This window comes from Odocoileus virginianus, chromosome 1, assembly GCF_023699985.2.
Source record: "Odocoileus virginianus isolate 20LAN1187 ecotype Illinois chromosome 1, Ovbor_1.2, whole genome shotgun sequence".
NCBI classification, from domain to species: Eukaryota; Metazoa; Chordata; class Mammalia; order Artiodactyla; family Cervidae; genus Odocoileus; species Odocoileus virginianus.
The window spans coordinates 70,175,265-70,190,545 of record NC_069674.1 but is presented as its reverse complement, the minus strand read 5'-3'; the positions used below and the strand labels follow the sequence as shown (position 1 = coordinate 70,190,545).

At 38.6% G+C, this 15,281-nt stretch overlaps 1 protein-coding gene across 3 annotated transcripts in view; it reads right to left on the bottom strand.

Annotated features, from left to right (window-relative positions):
- RELN (reelin) overlaps window positions 1–15,281 on the bottom strand; it is a 534,275-nt gene that overhangs the window by 369,079 nt on the left and 149,915 nt on the right. For all 3 annotated transcript variants that reach the window (XM_070469617.1, XM_070469611.1, XM_070469614.1), the window contains exon 3: window positions 8,454–8,589. In XM_070469617.1, the coding sequence (XP_070325718.1) occupies window positions 8,454–8,589 (136 nt within the window). The remainder of the gene's footprint in view (window positions 1–8,453; window positions 8,590–15,281) is intronic.

The following is a 15,281-nucleotide window of genomic DNA, read 5'->3' as shown; positions in this document are numbered from 1 at the left end:
GAGATAGGACCCAGAGGGGCGGGACTGGGGAGTGAGAGGGAGGAGCTGGAGGGGACAGAGGACCTAGAGGGGCGGGATTGGGGAGTGAGAGGGAGGAGCTGGAGGGGAGAGAGGACCTAGAGGGGCGGGACTGGGGAGTGAGAGGGAGGAGCTGGAGGGGAGAGAGGACCCAGAGGGGCGGGACTGGGGAGTGAGAGGGAGGAGCTGGAGGGGAGAGAGGACCCAGAGGGGCGGGACTGGGGAGTGAGAGGGAGGAGCTGGAGGGGAGAGAGGACCCAGAGGGGCGGGACTGGGGAGTGAGAGGGAGGAGCTGGAGGGGAGAGAGGACCCAGAGGGGCGGGACTGGGGAGTGAGAGGGAGGAGCTGGAGGGGAGAGAGGACCCAGAGGGGCGGGACTGGGGAGTGAGAGGGAGGAGCTGGAGGGGAGAGAGGACCCAGAGGGGCGGGACTGGGGAGTGAGAGGGAGGAGCTGGAGGGGAGAGAGGACCCAGAGGGGCGGGACTGGGGAGTGAGAGGGAGGAGCTGGAGGGGAGAGAGGACCCAGAGGGGCGGGACTGGGGAGTGAGAGGGAGGAGCTGGAGGGGAGAGAGGACCCAGAGGGGCGGGACTGGGGAGTGAGAGAGAGGAGCTGGAGGGGAGAGAGGACCTAGAGGGGTGGTATGTGGGAGTGAGAGGGAGGCTCCAGAGGAAAGGGAGATACATACATACACACTCTTATGGCTGATGTGTGCTGCTGTCAGCAGAAACCAACGCAACTTTGTAAAGCAATTATCTTCCAGTTAAAAAAATTTTTTAATACAAAGTAAAATAAAATATGTATATATCAACTGTTAAGTGTCCTTATCCATAGGTATGAATGCACTCCCCATAAACACACCTGGGGGGGAGTTCCTGATCTTATTTCAAACATTTAAGTAACAAGGCAAACATCTCCAATGTTTTCTTCTGATCGATGGAAATAAATGGGCAACCATACTATCTTTCCTCCATACAGACTAGAATGGCTCTCATCAAAAATTAAAGGCACCAGAGATATACTCAAGGCAGAATTTCAAATGTCTGCATCTGTATCACTTTGAGTATGTTCAGGGTTCAGAAAGTTCTACTGTCTTCAATTTTTTTTAATGATTTTTTTTGTCTTCTTGTTTAGTGTAATTTTAAGGTCCCTCTAGGAGAATCTTCCTTTAAAATATCAAATGTTCAAATATGGTCCACCTCTGTACTTCTTTGGGCCCTTAAGTTCAATTCTTTGTTGTTGCTTCAGTATCTTAAACAGAACACTGCTTGCTTTATACTGTTCTCAGTATAAAGTTTGCTGTTTGCAGCGAGTTCATTTAAGGTTAAATCAGTATTAATTTAGAGACAAATCTGATCTTCTTTCATGTTCCATTTTTATTCTAATATTACGCTAGCATCTGTCCAAGCAGTTAAATCTAATGGTGTTCAATTTTGCCTTTAATTCACACATTCTCTCCCTATATGTGATTCCTCTTGTGACAATGGGTGGGATATAATCAGCATCCAAAGAATGAACCTATATCATATATATCAAGATCAGGCCCATGTTTGACATATTAATCAGCCACATTTCAGAAGTCTAAACCAGCGCTTGTCTAATATTTCATTAAAAACTCTAGTTTTCATCATATCAATACCATAGGCATTTTATCCTATAAAACAGGTATGTGATGATTTTAGAGGCAAATGTAGTAAAGTGGCAAAAATCACTTGCTTGAAACTGGATTGTCTTCTGAATCCAGGTTGTGTCAATCACTGAGTTATGTTAAGCAAGTTATCTAACATCTCTGTACTTCAATCTGTGTGCATGCTACGTCACTTCAGTCATGTCCGACTCTGTGCGACCGTATTTTCTCTAGCCTGTCAGCTTTCTCCGACCGTGGGATTCTCCAGGCAAGAATACTGGAGTTGGTTGCCAGGTTTTCCTCTAGAGGATCTTCCCAACCCAGGGATCCAACCAGCATCTTCTGCATCTCCTGCACTGCAGGTGGATTCTTTACCACTGAGCCACCAGGGAAGGTCTGTACTTCAATCTACTCATCTGTAAACTGAGATAATAATAGCATCTACTTCACAGAATTACTGTGAGGATATAATGGATTACAAGATGCAAACTACTTAGAATAGTGACTGCATGTTGTAAATTTGCAAAAATATTAATTAATTTTGCAGTTGTTATTTTACAACTCTATTTCCTTGTTAGTTTCTAACTGTTAGAGTTACATGCCCTGGAGATTTCTTTCTTTCCTTCCATCCTTTCTTCCCTCCTTCCCTTGTCCTTTTTTCTACCTTTTCACCTCCTCCTTTCCCGCCTCAACCCCCTTTTTCCTTCTCCTCCTCCCTCTTTCTGTACCACCTCCTCACCCTTGGAAAAAAATCTTAAATTTACATCCAAAAACTTGGGATAAGTTTGAGCTTACTAGTCACTAAAGATTAATCAAATACAAAAGTGAAGACAAACTGTATTATCATAAGAACTACACGCTTAGCAGATCTCTGGATGAAACTATCATTTAAGATGTAAATGTTATCAATTGATGTCATAAAACAAAGGACAGAATAGTTTTAGTTACTGAGCCCTTTGATATATTTGTACCAGTACAGCTAGTAACTTTATCATTAGGCCATTCTCTTCTCTCTGTCTCTCACTTGATTATTTTTAATGAGAAAGGCAGTAAAAACACAGTACGAATGATTATGTTGCTAAGTGGTTTATCAATAAAACATGGCTTATTCAGACAGAGTGCCACTTAGTCTTCTCTGGAAATGGCACACACAGCAAGTTATATAATGGTTTAGTATTTCAGTTCAAATAGTCCATAGTTCTTACTACGAGATTCTTTGAAAAAGGATTCAAATAGATAACTGGGTTTTAAAATCACAGAGTTTGGACCATACACTGGCAATACTAATATGAGGTTGCAGAATTGGGTGCAGTGTTGATTCAACTGCCCACTCTAGAGAGACCACATACATGGTAAACGATAAATATTAATTGCTGGATTTCTTCAAATCCAAGACCATCAATCATAATGTGTGCATGTGCTCAGTCGCTCAGTTGTGTTTGACTCTTTGCAATGCCATTGACTGTAGCCTGCCAGGTTCCTCTGTCCACGGATTTTCCAGGCAAGAATACTGGAGGGAGTTTCCATTTTCTTCTCCAGAGGATGTTCCCAACACAGGGATCAAATCCATGAGGATTCTTTACTGCTGAGTCACCAGGGAAGGTGTAAGATACAACTTAAGAGATTTCAAAATGTAAAGAAAAAAAAAACTTCTGTATTTTAGAATCAATTAAATATGTCATTATTAGCTATTAAGAAATATTTACTGACTATACTTAATATTTTGTAATAACCTATAAGGGAAGAGGGTTTAAAAAGGAATACATATATGCATGTATGTGCATATATACATGAACAACTGTACCATACACTAGAAACTAACATGATGTTGTAAGTCAACTATACCTCAAGAAATGAAATAAAATAAAAAATAAAGCAAGAAAAAACTTATTGAGGGCCTTCTATTGTCTATAGTTTGCTATTAAGAACTATTAGTTACATAAAAATACTTAATACAGTCCCTGACCTTGGAGGATTTCAAGCCCAGTTAAAAAAGAAAACACACATGTGAAAAATTAAATAATAACATGAATTAACAAACTAAGAGGAACTAAAGAGTCTCTTGATGAAGGTGAAAGAAAAGTGAAAAAAGCTGGCTTTATACTCAACATTCAAAAAACTAAGATCATGGGATCCCGTCCCATCACTTCATGGCAAATAGACAGGGAAAAAATGAAAAAGGTGACAGACTTTATTTTCTTTGGCTCCAAAATCACTGGGGGCAGTGACTGTGACTAAAGTCATGAAATTAAAAGATGCTTGCTCCTTGGAAGAAAAGGTATGACAAACCTAGACAGCGTATTAAAAGGCTTTGCCGACAAAGGTCCATCTAGTCAAAGCTATGTTTTTTTCCACTAGTCATATACAGATGTGAGAGCTGGACCATAAAGAAAGCTGAGCACCAAAGAATTGATGTTTTCAAACTGTGGTGCTGGAGAACACTATTGAGAGTCACTTGGACAGCAAGGAGATCAAACCAGTCAATCCTAAAGGAAGTCAGTCCTGAATATTCACTGGAAGGACTGATACTGAAGTTGAAGCTCCAATTCTTGGGCCACCTGATGTGAAGAGACGACTCACTGGAAACGACCCTGACGTTGGGAAAGATTGGGGGCAGGAGGAGAAGGAGGAGAAAGAGGATAAGATGGTTGAATAGCATCATTGACTCAATGGACATGAGTTTGAGCAAACTCCAGGAAATAGTGAAGCACCGGGAAGCCTGGCGTGCTGCAGTCCATGGGGTTGCAAAGAGTCAGACATGTCTGAGCAATTGACCAACAATAACAACAATGAATTAACTAGTGATATGAAAACCTCATACAAAGTTCATTACAAAAGCATGTAAGTGTGGTTGAAGTTTAATTTCCTAAAAGTAATTTTCCCTACCTTAAAAAGTAAAAGCTTTAATTTGGGGGGTTAGTCAGAAAAGACAGAATCAAAGTATATTTATGTTTCAAATGCCATAGGATTTTGTGGGTGTTTTTTGTGTGTGTGATGTTTAAACTAACACTGAACACTAGAAATCTTCTTTAAGTATTGCTGGCCACATACTAATTATAGATACTGATCCTTACATAAAGCTCTACTCAACATATAATAAATACCACAGTAAGAAACAAAGGTAAGAAATTGTAAGACTTTAGCTCAGAAAATTTCAAATGAATTGTTTGGTAGTTCATGTTTAATCTTCAGTTTCCCTATACTCTCTCACAAGCTAATCAGGAAAAGAGATCAATAAAAACATCTTGCCCACACAGGAGGCAGCTACTCTATGTGACATTCAACATAATCATTGCTTACAATAAGCATAGACTTAAACATTTACTAAGAAAGTTAAAAGGTGCAAAGTGCATCATCAAAATTTTATTAGGAAATACAAGTGAGGGTGTGTATACTTCTTTGTAATCAGTAAAAATTACTTATTACCAAATTGTATTTTTTTACCAAATGCTAATAAAATATTGTTTGGAGCTGACATACAATACATTATTTCTAACAGAATACAATTTGATATCCCAGGAACAGTGATGCCACAAGCCATCAAATATCATTTTAAAACAGATTAAGTTAAAAACTGTATCTATTTGGAAATAGGCAGTTCTGCACAGCTGGCATAGATTTACTTTGTGTTTTTTCAAAAAACGTAATTCTTGTTTTAAATGAAGAGCTTGTGAATGACAAGAATTTAAGTTATAAATGCCAACATGAGTAAGACAAACTGTGCCAAAAGAGAGTCAGAGGTTACTATTAAACTAAAGAAATAGACAACATTGTACAACAGATACAATGTTGGCACTCCATATCCCTGGATTTTGCTTCCAAGGTGGGTTGAATCTCTGGATGCACAAACCATAGATATAGAGGGTCCACTCTACCATGCTGTTTAATATAAGTGACTTGAGAACATGTGGAAGGTCCTAGAATAACTCCTCCCCCAGTCTCCTAGGATGCAGAATTCAAAGGATATTTTCTGTGATTCCTGTGTAATATAAGTCCTTGAACCAACTCTGGAGGAATCATGAAGAAATAAGAATTTGCCCTTTTCCAATCTAATATAATAGAAAAAGCAAGAATTTAAATCAAATACAAGTAAATAGTAAAATATAGTCAACATTATAACAGAGTTGGGCTTCCCAGGTGGCATTAATGGTAAAGAACCCACCTGCCAATGCAGGAGATGCAAGAAACGTTAAGTTCAATCCTTGGGTCAGAAAGATTCCCTGGGGAAGGGCATGGCAATCCACTCCAGTATTCTTGCCAAGAGAATCACATGGACAGAGGAGCTTGGCTGGTTATGGTCCATAGACTCTCAAAGAATAAGACATGACTGAAGTGACTTAGTACACACGCAGAACAGAGTTATAAGCAAAATGTGACAATACACATCACTTCTGTTGCTGATATCTCAGAAAGCTTTATAAAAGATTTTTAGTTAAGAATGGCAGCTTGAAGAATGAGTAAGAACTTAACAATTGAATTTGAGAGAATAAGCATTCCAAGCTAAGGGAAAAGCATGGAGAAAGAGAAAAAGTCAGGGAATGTTTAGGGAACTGTGGGACGTGCTGCCAATTTGTGACCATCAGGAGGCAGAGGTAATGGGAGACAAGAGAGAAGTTGATAAACCGCAAGATTTGGAAGCGCCCTCAAGCCCACTCCGAAAAGCTGGCCTTTAGAAGAAAGTCTTAGGCTATCCAAGCTTTGAGCAATCACACTTTGTGCCTTAGGAAGATTAACTGTGAGACAGACTGGATGAGAAATAGGCTGGAGGTAAACCAGTTAGGAAGCTACTGCAAGCACTTTAGCAAGAGGTACTGGAAAGAAAGGGTTCAAGGGTGAAAAACTTTCTGAGGGAGAAAATGATGGGATTAAATGTCAACCAGCCAGGTGGATGAATCTGATGTTTGCAGCCTGAGTAACCCAGAGGATAGGCAGAGAGAATATATAATCTGTGATGTGACATACGCCCTTGACAATGAACTGTATATTATTAAGGGAGAAGAAAAGGCAGTGGTAAATTTTGGAGTATTCAGGTTTTACAGCATCTTGCTGTCTGAGGAGAAGGCTGGCATAGAACAGTATCCAGGATGAATTCTGGCCCTGTTTCACCTGACTGCCCGTAGAATAGCTGTTTCAGAGCTTATTCCATTGGCCTACTCATCTGTTCAGCAAATACTTAGGTAGTGCTTCCAGCATGTGCAGGAACTGTATGAGACAACCGGGGTGAGTCAGTGACCACGACAGAAACCACTCTTACCTTCAAGGAACCTGCACTTCAGCAGGAACAGTCAGACAATAAATAACATACCTAAATAAATGAGGTATATCATGCATCAGAACTGAAATAAATACAATGGGATTAAAAAAGAGATAAGTAAGAAAGATGAGGAGTGATACTTGTGTGGCAGGAGTAGGGGAATAGTCTGCATTGAGAGATGTCACAGGTCACAGACTCTGAACCACAGTGCAATGTTTATCTAAGGATGCTATTGGGACACTGCTTACTAACCTTCCCTGTCTCCTCCTGATGAGCACAGGAGAGATTCAGTAAGTTTCTATAGAGTTCTGACTTCTTACCTCCCTGAGTCAGCTAACTGTTTATGTATTCCTCTTGGCACTCGTGGCTAGGTTTAGCTAAAAGCTGAATCTCTAAATCTCTGGTCTTCTTCTAAATTGTGTATGGATCCTCATAGCATTTTTTTGTATCTGTTTTCATCTTACTTTCTGAAAATCATTTCCCTATTGTCTTCATTTCTTCACATACTTTTATCTTATTGAATTTTTTTGTTGTTGTTGCAATTTTGGCCTTTTTTGACACCAAAATGAGTGGCCTTAATTAAGGTTAAATTTGCTAAAATAATACCTTTAAATAGTATATACATAACCTCGGAGAGGTTATGTAACTGAGCAGGACTCTACGGGGTCTTTGCAGACAGACCACTGCATGTCCTGCGCCTGCCTCTTGTGTGTGTGTGTGTGTGTGTGTGTGTGTGTGTGTGTGTTAGTTGCTCAGTCGGGTCCAACTCTTTGTGACTCCATGGACTGTAACCTACCAGGTTCCTCTGTCCATGGAATTCTCCAGGCAAGAATACTGGAGTGGGTTGCCATTTCCTTCTCCAGAGGATCTTCCCAACCCAGGGACTGAACCTGGGTCTCCTGCATTGCAGGCAGACACTTTACCATTTCAGCTACTAAGGAAGCCTATGCATGCCTGCCTGTTAGTTGTAGAAAAACTTTAGCCTCTCAGGCCTTCCCCGAGTGCCAAAGCATAAATTTAATTGGAGAAGAAAAGGCAGAAACAAAGGAAAACAGTCAAGCAAGACAAAATAATAATAGTTTAGCTATTAAAAAAATTCAAGGACTTTGAGTTCCTCCTCAAGAGGTAATATCGTAAGTCATAGCCTTTGAGCTACTTTGCAGATATTGAAACCCCCACCAGGTAGAACTTAACTGTATGTGCCACAAGCATCTTGACTCCAGACTGGTTGGAAGCAGAAGGTTGATGATACTGACTTCTGATTGCCTTACCATCAACCAATCAGAAGAATGTCCACAAACCGATCACATACCCAGGAATCTTCTCCCTCATCCTGTCTTTAAAAACCTTTTCCTAAAAATCACTGGAGAGTTAAGGTCTCTTGAGCACTAGCTACCTGGACTCCTTCCTTGGTGCCTTGCAATAAACATTGTACTTCCTTTCATCACAAGATGCTGTCAATTGACTGATTTTACTGTACACAGGCGGGTAGATCCAAGTTTGGTTTGATAACACATTTGCCTTCTGTACCAGTCACAGATACTTTGGGTACTTACATGAAATTCACACAGCCTGTACCAGCAGGTGGAGCAATCCAGACAAAGCTGAGGTTGGTTGTGGGCAGATGACTCACATGAGAGGCCACCACACTGCACATAAACTGGTTACCAAACTGGTGGTCAGACATGATACCTGACAAACAGAAAGGAAAGGGTGTTGTTATAAAGACAACAAAACAAAGTCCTTCATATGATGGCATAACAATATTTTCTGGACATTTTTCTTTTTTTTAATATTAAAACAGCCTTTTATTGTTAATGTCACGTAAGAAATTTAAGCAAGTTACACTATCTTAAAAAACACAACTAATGCGTTTTAGGAGAAACTCTTCCCTTCCCTCTCCTCCTCCTCCCCCCATTCCCCTTGGACATTTTTCTTTTATGTTAAGATTCAACATGCTGTCTGGCTTCCCTATAAGTTGTGCGGTTTTCTATTTTCTATTGTCAGAAGGAAATTAATCATTTAAAACATTATTGTTAAGGAGCAATCTACTAAACTGTTATAATATTTGCTTAATTTTGATTTTGTTGATTGGTCTTTACCCATCACCAAAGACCACCAGGACCACACCCGCAGTGAAACAAGGTTGGATTTACTGGAAGTGTTTGCAGCACACTTCCAGTAGTGTTTGGGACACCAAACACTACTGAGAAACTGGAGGTATCTCAGTAGGAGGATGTTACCAGGAGCTTGTTAAAATATTTGGGTTTGTGTTAGATTATTTCCTGATTATAGTACTGAAGGTCTTGCATCCTGGAAACCCCCTCTCTTGTTGGGGAGGTTCCAGGGAAAGGTGGTTTTGATTCCAATCTTGGTACTATTAGAAAGTAGGAGCAATTTTATCACTAAGTATCTTAATTTTAACTATGAGACATGAGGAATAGAGAAGAGCTAAAGTTGAGGTTGATAACAGCAGCAGCAATCACATTAGCAAGGAGAGGGAATGTTGATCATGCTTTTGGTTTGTACTGTGTCCTTGCTTTTGTCTGCATTGAGGCATGATTAAAAAGTGGTCTTGTTTTTGTCTCAAACCACATCTACTCTGTCTCAGAGTAGATGACCTATGAAACTGCTCATTTTCAACACAAGAGCATCATGGCATAGTTGAGTACCGGGTCAGCTCCCAACTGAATTATCAGGAGATGCTTTTTCTCCTTTGTAATAAGATGATCTTCTCATGTTTACCTATTAATAAAATATTAATAGGCAACTCAACACTAAGAAAATGAATTTGATTTTTAAAAACAGGCAAAAAAGTTATACAGATGGCAAGTAGGCATATAAAAAGATGTTCAATATCGTATGTCATTAGAGAGCTACAAATTAAAACAATGAAATGCCACTACACACCTAATATTTGACCAAAGTCCAAAATAATGACAGTCCTAAATGCTAGTGAGGATATGGAGCTACAGGAATTCTTATTCATTGCCAGTGAGAATACAAAATGGTATAGCCACTTTGGAAGATAGTTTGGCATTTTATTACAAAAATAGACATACTCTAACCATATAATCTAGAAATCACACTCCTTGGTATTCACTCAAATACACTGGAAATTTATGTCAACTCAGAAACCAGCACATGGATGTATATAGCAGTTTTATTCATAACTGTCAAAACTTAGAAGCAACCAAGACATCCTTCAGTAAGTGAATGGGTAAATAAAGTGTGGTACATCCAAACAGTGGAATATTATTCAGAGATGAAAGGAAATGAGCTATCAAGCCATGAAAAAACATGAATAAGTGTTGTGCTGTCCTGTGCTGTGCTAAGTCACTTCAGTTGTGCCCAACTCTTTGCAACCATATGGACTATAGCCCGCCAGGCTCCTCTATCCATGGGATTCTCCAGGCAAGAATTACTGAAGGGCGTTGCCATGTCCTTCTTGAATAAATAAGTACATATTATTAAATGAAAGAAGCCAATATGAAAGAACTGCATGCTGTATGATTCCAACCATGTGACATTTTGGAAAAGGCAAAATTATAGACAGTGGTTGCTAGGGGTTGGGAGGGAAGAAGTGAGATATAAATAAGCAGAGCACAGAGGAATTTAGGCCGGTGAAACTATTCCATATAACAATACAATGGTGAATACATGACACCAAAAATGAAACCTAGTGTAAAGTATGGACTTTGAGTGACAATGATGGGTCAGTGCAGGTTGATCTGTTATAACAAAGATACCACTACGGTGCAAGATACCCAGAAGGTTGGAGGAGGGTGGTGTATGGAAAATCTATGTACCTTTTACTCAATTCTCCTGTGACCTAAAACTGCTCTAATAATAAAGTGTATTAATAAAAAAAAACATTGCCATGAGTGGACAGTTAAAAATTTAATAATTTGGCTTTGTGAACTTGGGTAAACGGCTTCTCTCTGAGATAGTTTTCTAGTCCATAAAATGAAAACACCATGTTCACTTCATCCTAAAGTTATTTGGAGAATTAAATTACCCAATACATATGGTAGCATCTGGTACAGTATTTCCATGTTTGAATAGGTGCCCTACCTACATGCCATCACAACAGTTCATGCATCACTCCATCATACTCTTGACTACCTCTACAGAGAGTCTATGAGGGACCATGTCTTTAATCTTTGTATTTCAAGCAACTATCACAATGTATGACACACTGCAGATACTCAAGAAATATTTTCTAAATAAATATAAAACAAATAACTATAAAAATAAAAGACTATAAATTATACACACGTTATATCAACTAATGAAACAGAATCTTCTAGAATAGCAAGAATAGGTCATACTGGCCAAAGAAATAGAAGAACAGTATATATTTTGACACATCCTAATAATGCTCTTTTTTCTCATTCAATGTAAATTTATATATAAATGTAAATACATAAATGTAAATTTATATATAAATTTAAGCTGTATCTTGCAACAAAAGGATGAAAGTCACCAAGTCAGAGAAACCACAAGGTTAGGGAAGATGACAGATTTCCAGGGAAATCATAGAGTGCAGAAGGAGACTCAGTAGCTGTGACTAAGGAAATGCCATGCCTCTCTGGTCAGGCATAAAGCAGGGATCCAGTGTGTGGAAAATGACACATCTGCAGGAGTCAGCCTGGCCAGAAAGGAAAAGCAAAAGTTACAGCCGCAATTATGTGGGAAGGGAAATGAATCAAACAAAATAAGGCTTCAGGGTCTCAGAACCTTGGTAACAGAATTCATATTCAAATACCTCGTCACTCCTCAAAGCTCCTCTGAGAAAGTGAGTCAATGTCTAGACTGCATATTATTTGAAAGAATTTTATAAGACAGATATAGAATTGCGATTGCCTCACGCCCTGCTGTGGGTAAATACTCTATAGGATAACATTCTTACAGTCCAACCGTTCAGCACAGCAGTTCTCCAACTTGGCTACACAGCAGCATCACCTAAGGAGATGGAATAAATACCAGTTCCCAGACATTCTGAGTGAGTCAGCAAAGAAAGCAATATTTACAAAATCCCTGTGTTGCATCAAACGTTGGGTTAGACAATATTTAGGTACACAGAAGAAATACAGGACATTGTCCTGTCATTGAAATGACTTCAGCTGAGAAGAGAAAACTGGAACAAACTAACATTCTAAGTAAAACAACTAGAAAATAAGCAAGCACTAACTGGGTGCTATTTGTGAAAAATACAAAAGAGAAGAGAAAGAGTGATTAGTGTGGACAACTATAAGGACAACTAATGCTTCTTGAGCACTTACTATGGCCTGACACTATTCTAAGCACTTCATGAACTTGTTTAAGGCTTTTAACAATTCTACACAGTAGGAGCTGTTATTTTCTCCATTTTACCCATTAGGAAAATAAGATAATGGAGGTAAAAACTCGCCTATAGTTTATATAGCAATGGCAGTACAGCCTGGATGCAAACCAGCACCCTTGCCGCACAATCAGAAATGACTCTGTTAACAAGGTTCTATTGCAGAGCATGGGAAACTATATTCAATATCTTGTAGCAAACCATGATAGAAAAAGTAAAAAGAAATGGCTCTGTTGAAGAGGCAGGCTGGAATTGTGTTTTGAGGAAAAAGCTAAGGCTTCCCATATTTGTTTATGCACATGAGGCAGCATAGCATGAGCACAAGACTGTGCCCTTAGCTCTGTCACCTGCTGCTGCCTGACCTTGGTCAGGGTGCTCCCTCTCAAGCTTCAGTTCCAACGACTATAAACTGCTGGTCCATGATCACTAAGACTCCTTTCAGTTCCTTAGCTTTCTGAGTACAATTTAAATGAACAGAAGAAAAACAGGAGGACAGCTCACAAAGGCAGATATAACAGGCAGAGGTAGGCATATAAAATGAGAACCAGGAGAAGGAGAGGAGGCAATATCAGCCTCCAGTGTTCTGTGAAACACAGTTTACTGCATCCGCCATAGTGATCTTTTTAATGGCTTTCATGCAATGGCAGCCCACTCCAGCACTCTTGCCTGGAAAATCCCATGGACGGGGGAGCCTGGTGGGCTGCAGTCCATGGGGTCGTGAAGAGTCGGACATGACTGAGCGACTTCACTTTCACTTTTCACTTTCATGCATTGGAGAAGGAAATGGCACCCCACTCCAGTGTTCTTGCCTGGAGAATCTCAAGGACGATGGAGCCTGGTGGGCTGCTGTCTATGGGGTCGCACAGAGTCGGACACGACTGAAGTGACTTAGGAGAAGCAGCGGCAGCAGCATGTCATCTAAGTAATAAATGTGATTTGGAAGCCTACTCTTGGGTAACTTTAATTTGAATTTGATAATGAATTTAAAGGTATGATGGTGTTTTCCCCTGCTGCATGCTAGATAATAGGATATATACATTGAATTTTAATATTACTTGAAAAAGAGAAAATCGGATATATGATAAAAGAATTTAATTACACTGTGAATCTCAGGGAGGTATATACACATAAAATATATATGTGTATAGTGTAGTTGAAATCAATGTTTTATTTTCATTGTTGTGGCTATGTGCAAACTTTCATACAAAATTGTTTTCTGTGGAATTCTTTTGCAAGAGAATTGTACCATGACAGAAAGAAAGCACTTCAGGAAGTATGGCTCTCTTGATCTAACTCTGGACAAAAAAGTAAAGTATATCTCTCAAACTGTGGGCCTTATGAGATTGGTAACTGTCTTGACAGGTTTTAAAGCACTGATATTACAGATATATTTTCCTTTTGAATATCACATACACACATGTGAAAAATAGGAATATTCACAATCTATGATTTCCGTATCAAGAAATAATCAATATAACTTTATAAAACAACTATTCATTTGACAAAGCATGAATGTTTTTAATTCATTAAGTTCTTCAAACCACTGCATGTCTAGTTTAAAAATATCTAGCACCTGTTTTCTTAAAATTGTGGTTAAAGGATAGGAATCCATGTAAGAATTTCCTTTATCCACATTATAGTTCTGTAAGATTAAGCTCACAATGTCTTTAATTGTTCTCAAGATGCTTCCATGATACCTTTTAAGACAGTGATACACATTTCTATGCCTTCCAGGATGTCATTTTTCCTTGACATGTCTTCAGTTATTTTAAGTTTATGACTAAACCTTGTATGAACTCCATTTTCCCTCAGGAATACTCTTCTATGCTTTTAATGTGCATACCTTGGGTCTTCAGAGCTTTAACTAGAATTTCTATGATTCCTCCATCTTGAAAATAAAATGTACATACCCTCATAAAAATGTAGGCTATTCACTTCCAAGAAATACTCTGAAGGCTTTATTACCAAAAAATAACCAAGGTAGTAGGAAAATTACACATTCATGTTGGGTGTATTTTTATAGATTAAAGATGTGGATTACTCCAATCTGTTCAGTCTGTTATTTGCCATGGTTATTATTAAAGTGGGCAGAAGCATTTTCTGGCTTTTTGTGGAATTCAAGAAATAAGGCATCTGGGGATGGGATATCACGAAATAAAGGGAAAGTACATTAATTAGAGATTTTTGATTTGTGATAAATGTAACCTTCATATATAAAAATGATAAAATTTTAAAATAAGTATTTTACTGTTTCAAACACTTTCAGAAAGTATGGTAGAATATTTTGTCAGGAAGTTTAGTAAATATATTAACTTGTATCTATATAAAAAGTGTAAGAAAAAACATTTAAGATAATTTGTTTCATTTTCATCATTTGCTCTTTGTTCAAAAGGGATATCTAATCAATACAACAGTGTAAAGCAATTACCCTCCATAATAAATACAATTTAAAAAGAAAAAAAAGGATATCTAAAAACTTTCATCAATTAATAAAAAAGTAGACTCTTCTAAAAATGCAGTCTGGAAAGTTAGTCATATTTTAAGTGAAGAGAGAAAATGAATTATGGAGTTCCTTTATGTGATTCTTTAATCTTTTCATCTGATTCAAATATGAATAAATGTTTACTTACAGAATCTGTCTTGTCTATTATTTGCCTTCTTTGCTAGGTTAATGTACACAAATACCTCAGCAAAGCTAACCATGATTTTATATGCTGAAAGGTAATCACTGAACTTCCCGAAAACATCCTCATTGCAGCTTATCTGTGAGGTACCAGCCTGACGAAAATGGATATGAAAAGAATAGCTTTCAAGTAGTGGTACAAGATAATGAAGAGTATGTGCGCCCACACTCACACTTATGCAGTGGGTATATTTAACTTTTGAAGCACTGACTTGAAGGTATTCAGTTTCAGATTTAAATCTAGAAGCAAAAAAGTACTAAAATCTTAAAAAAAAATCATTCTGGAAGTGTATGCTCTATGGGCGTACGTTAGAAAATGCATGAGAATCCAGGCTAAAAGAACTTATTTTAAGTCAA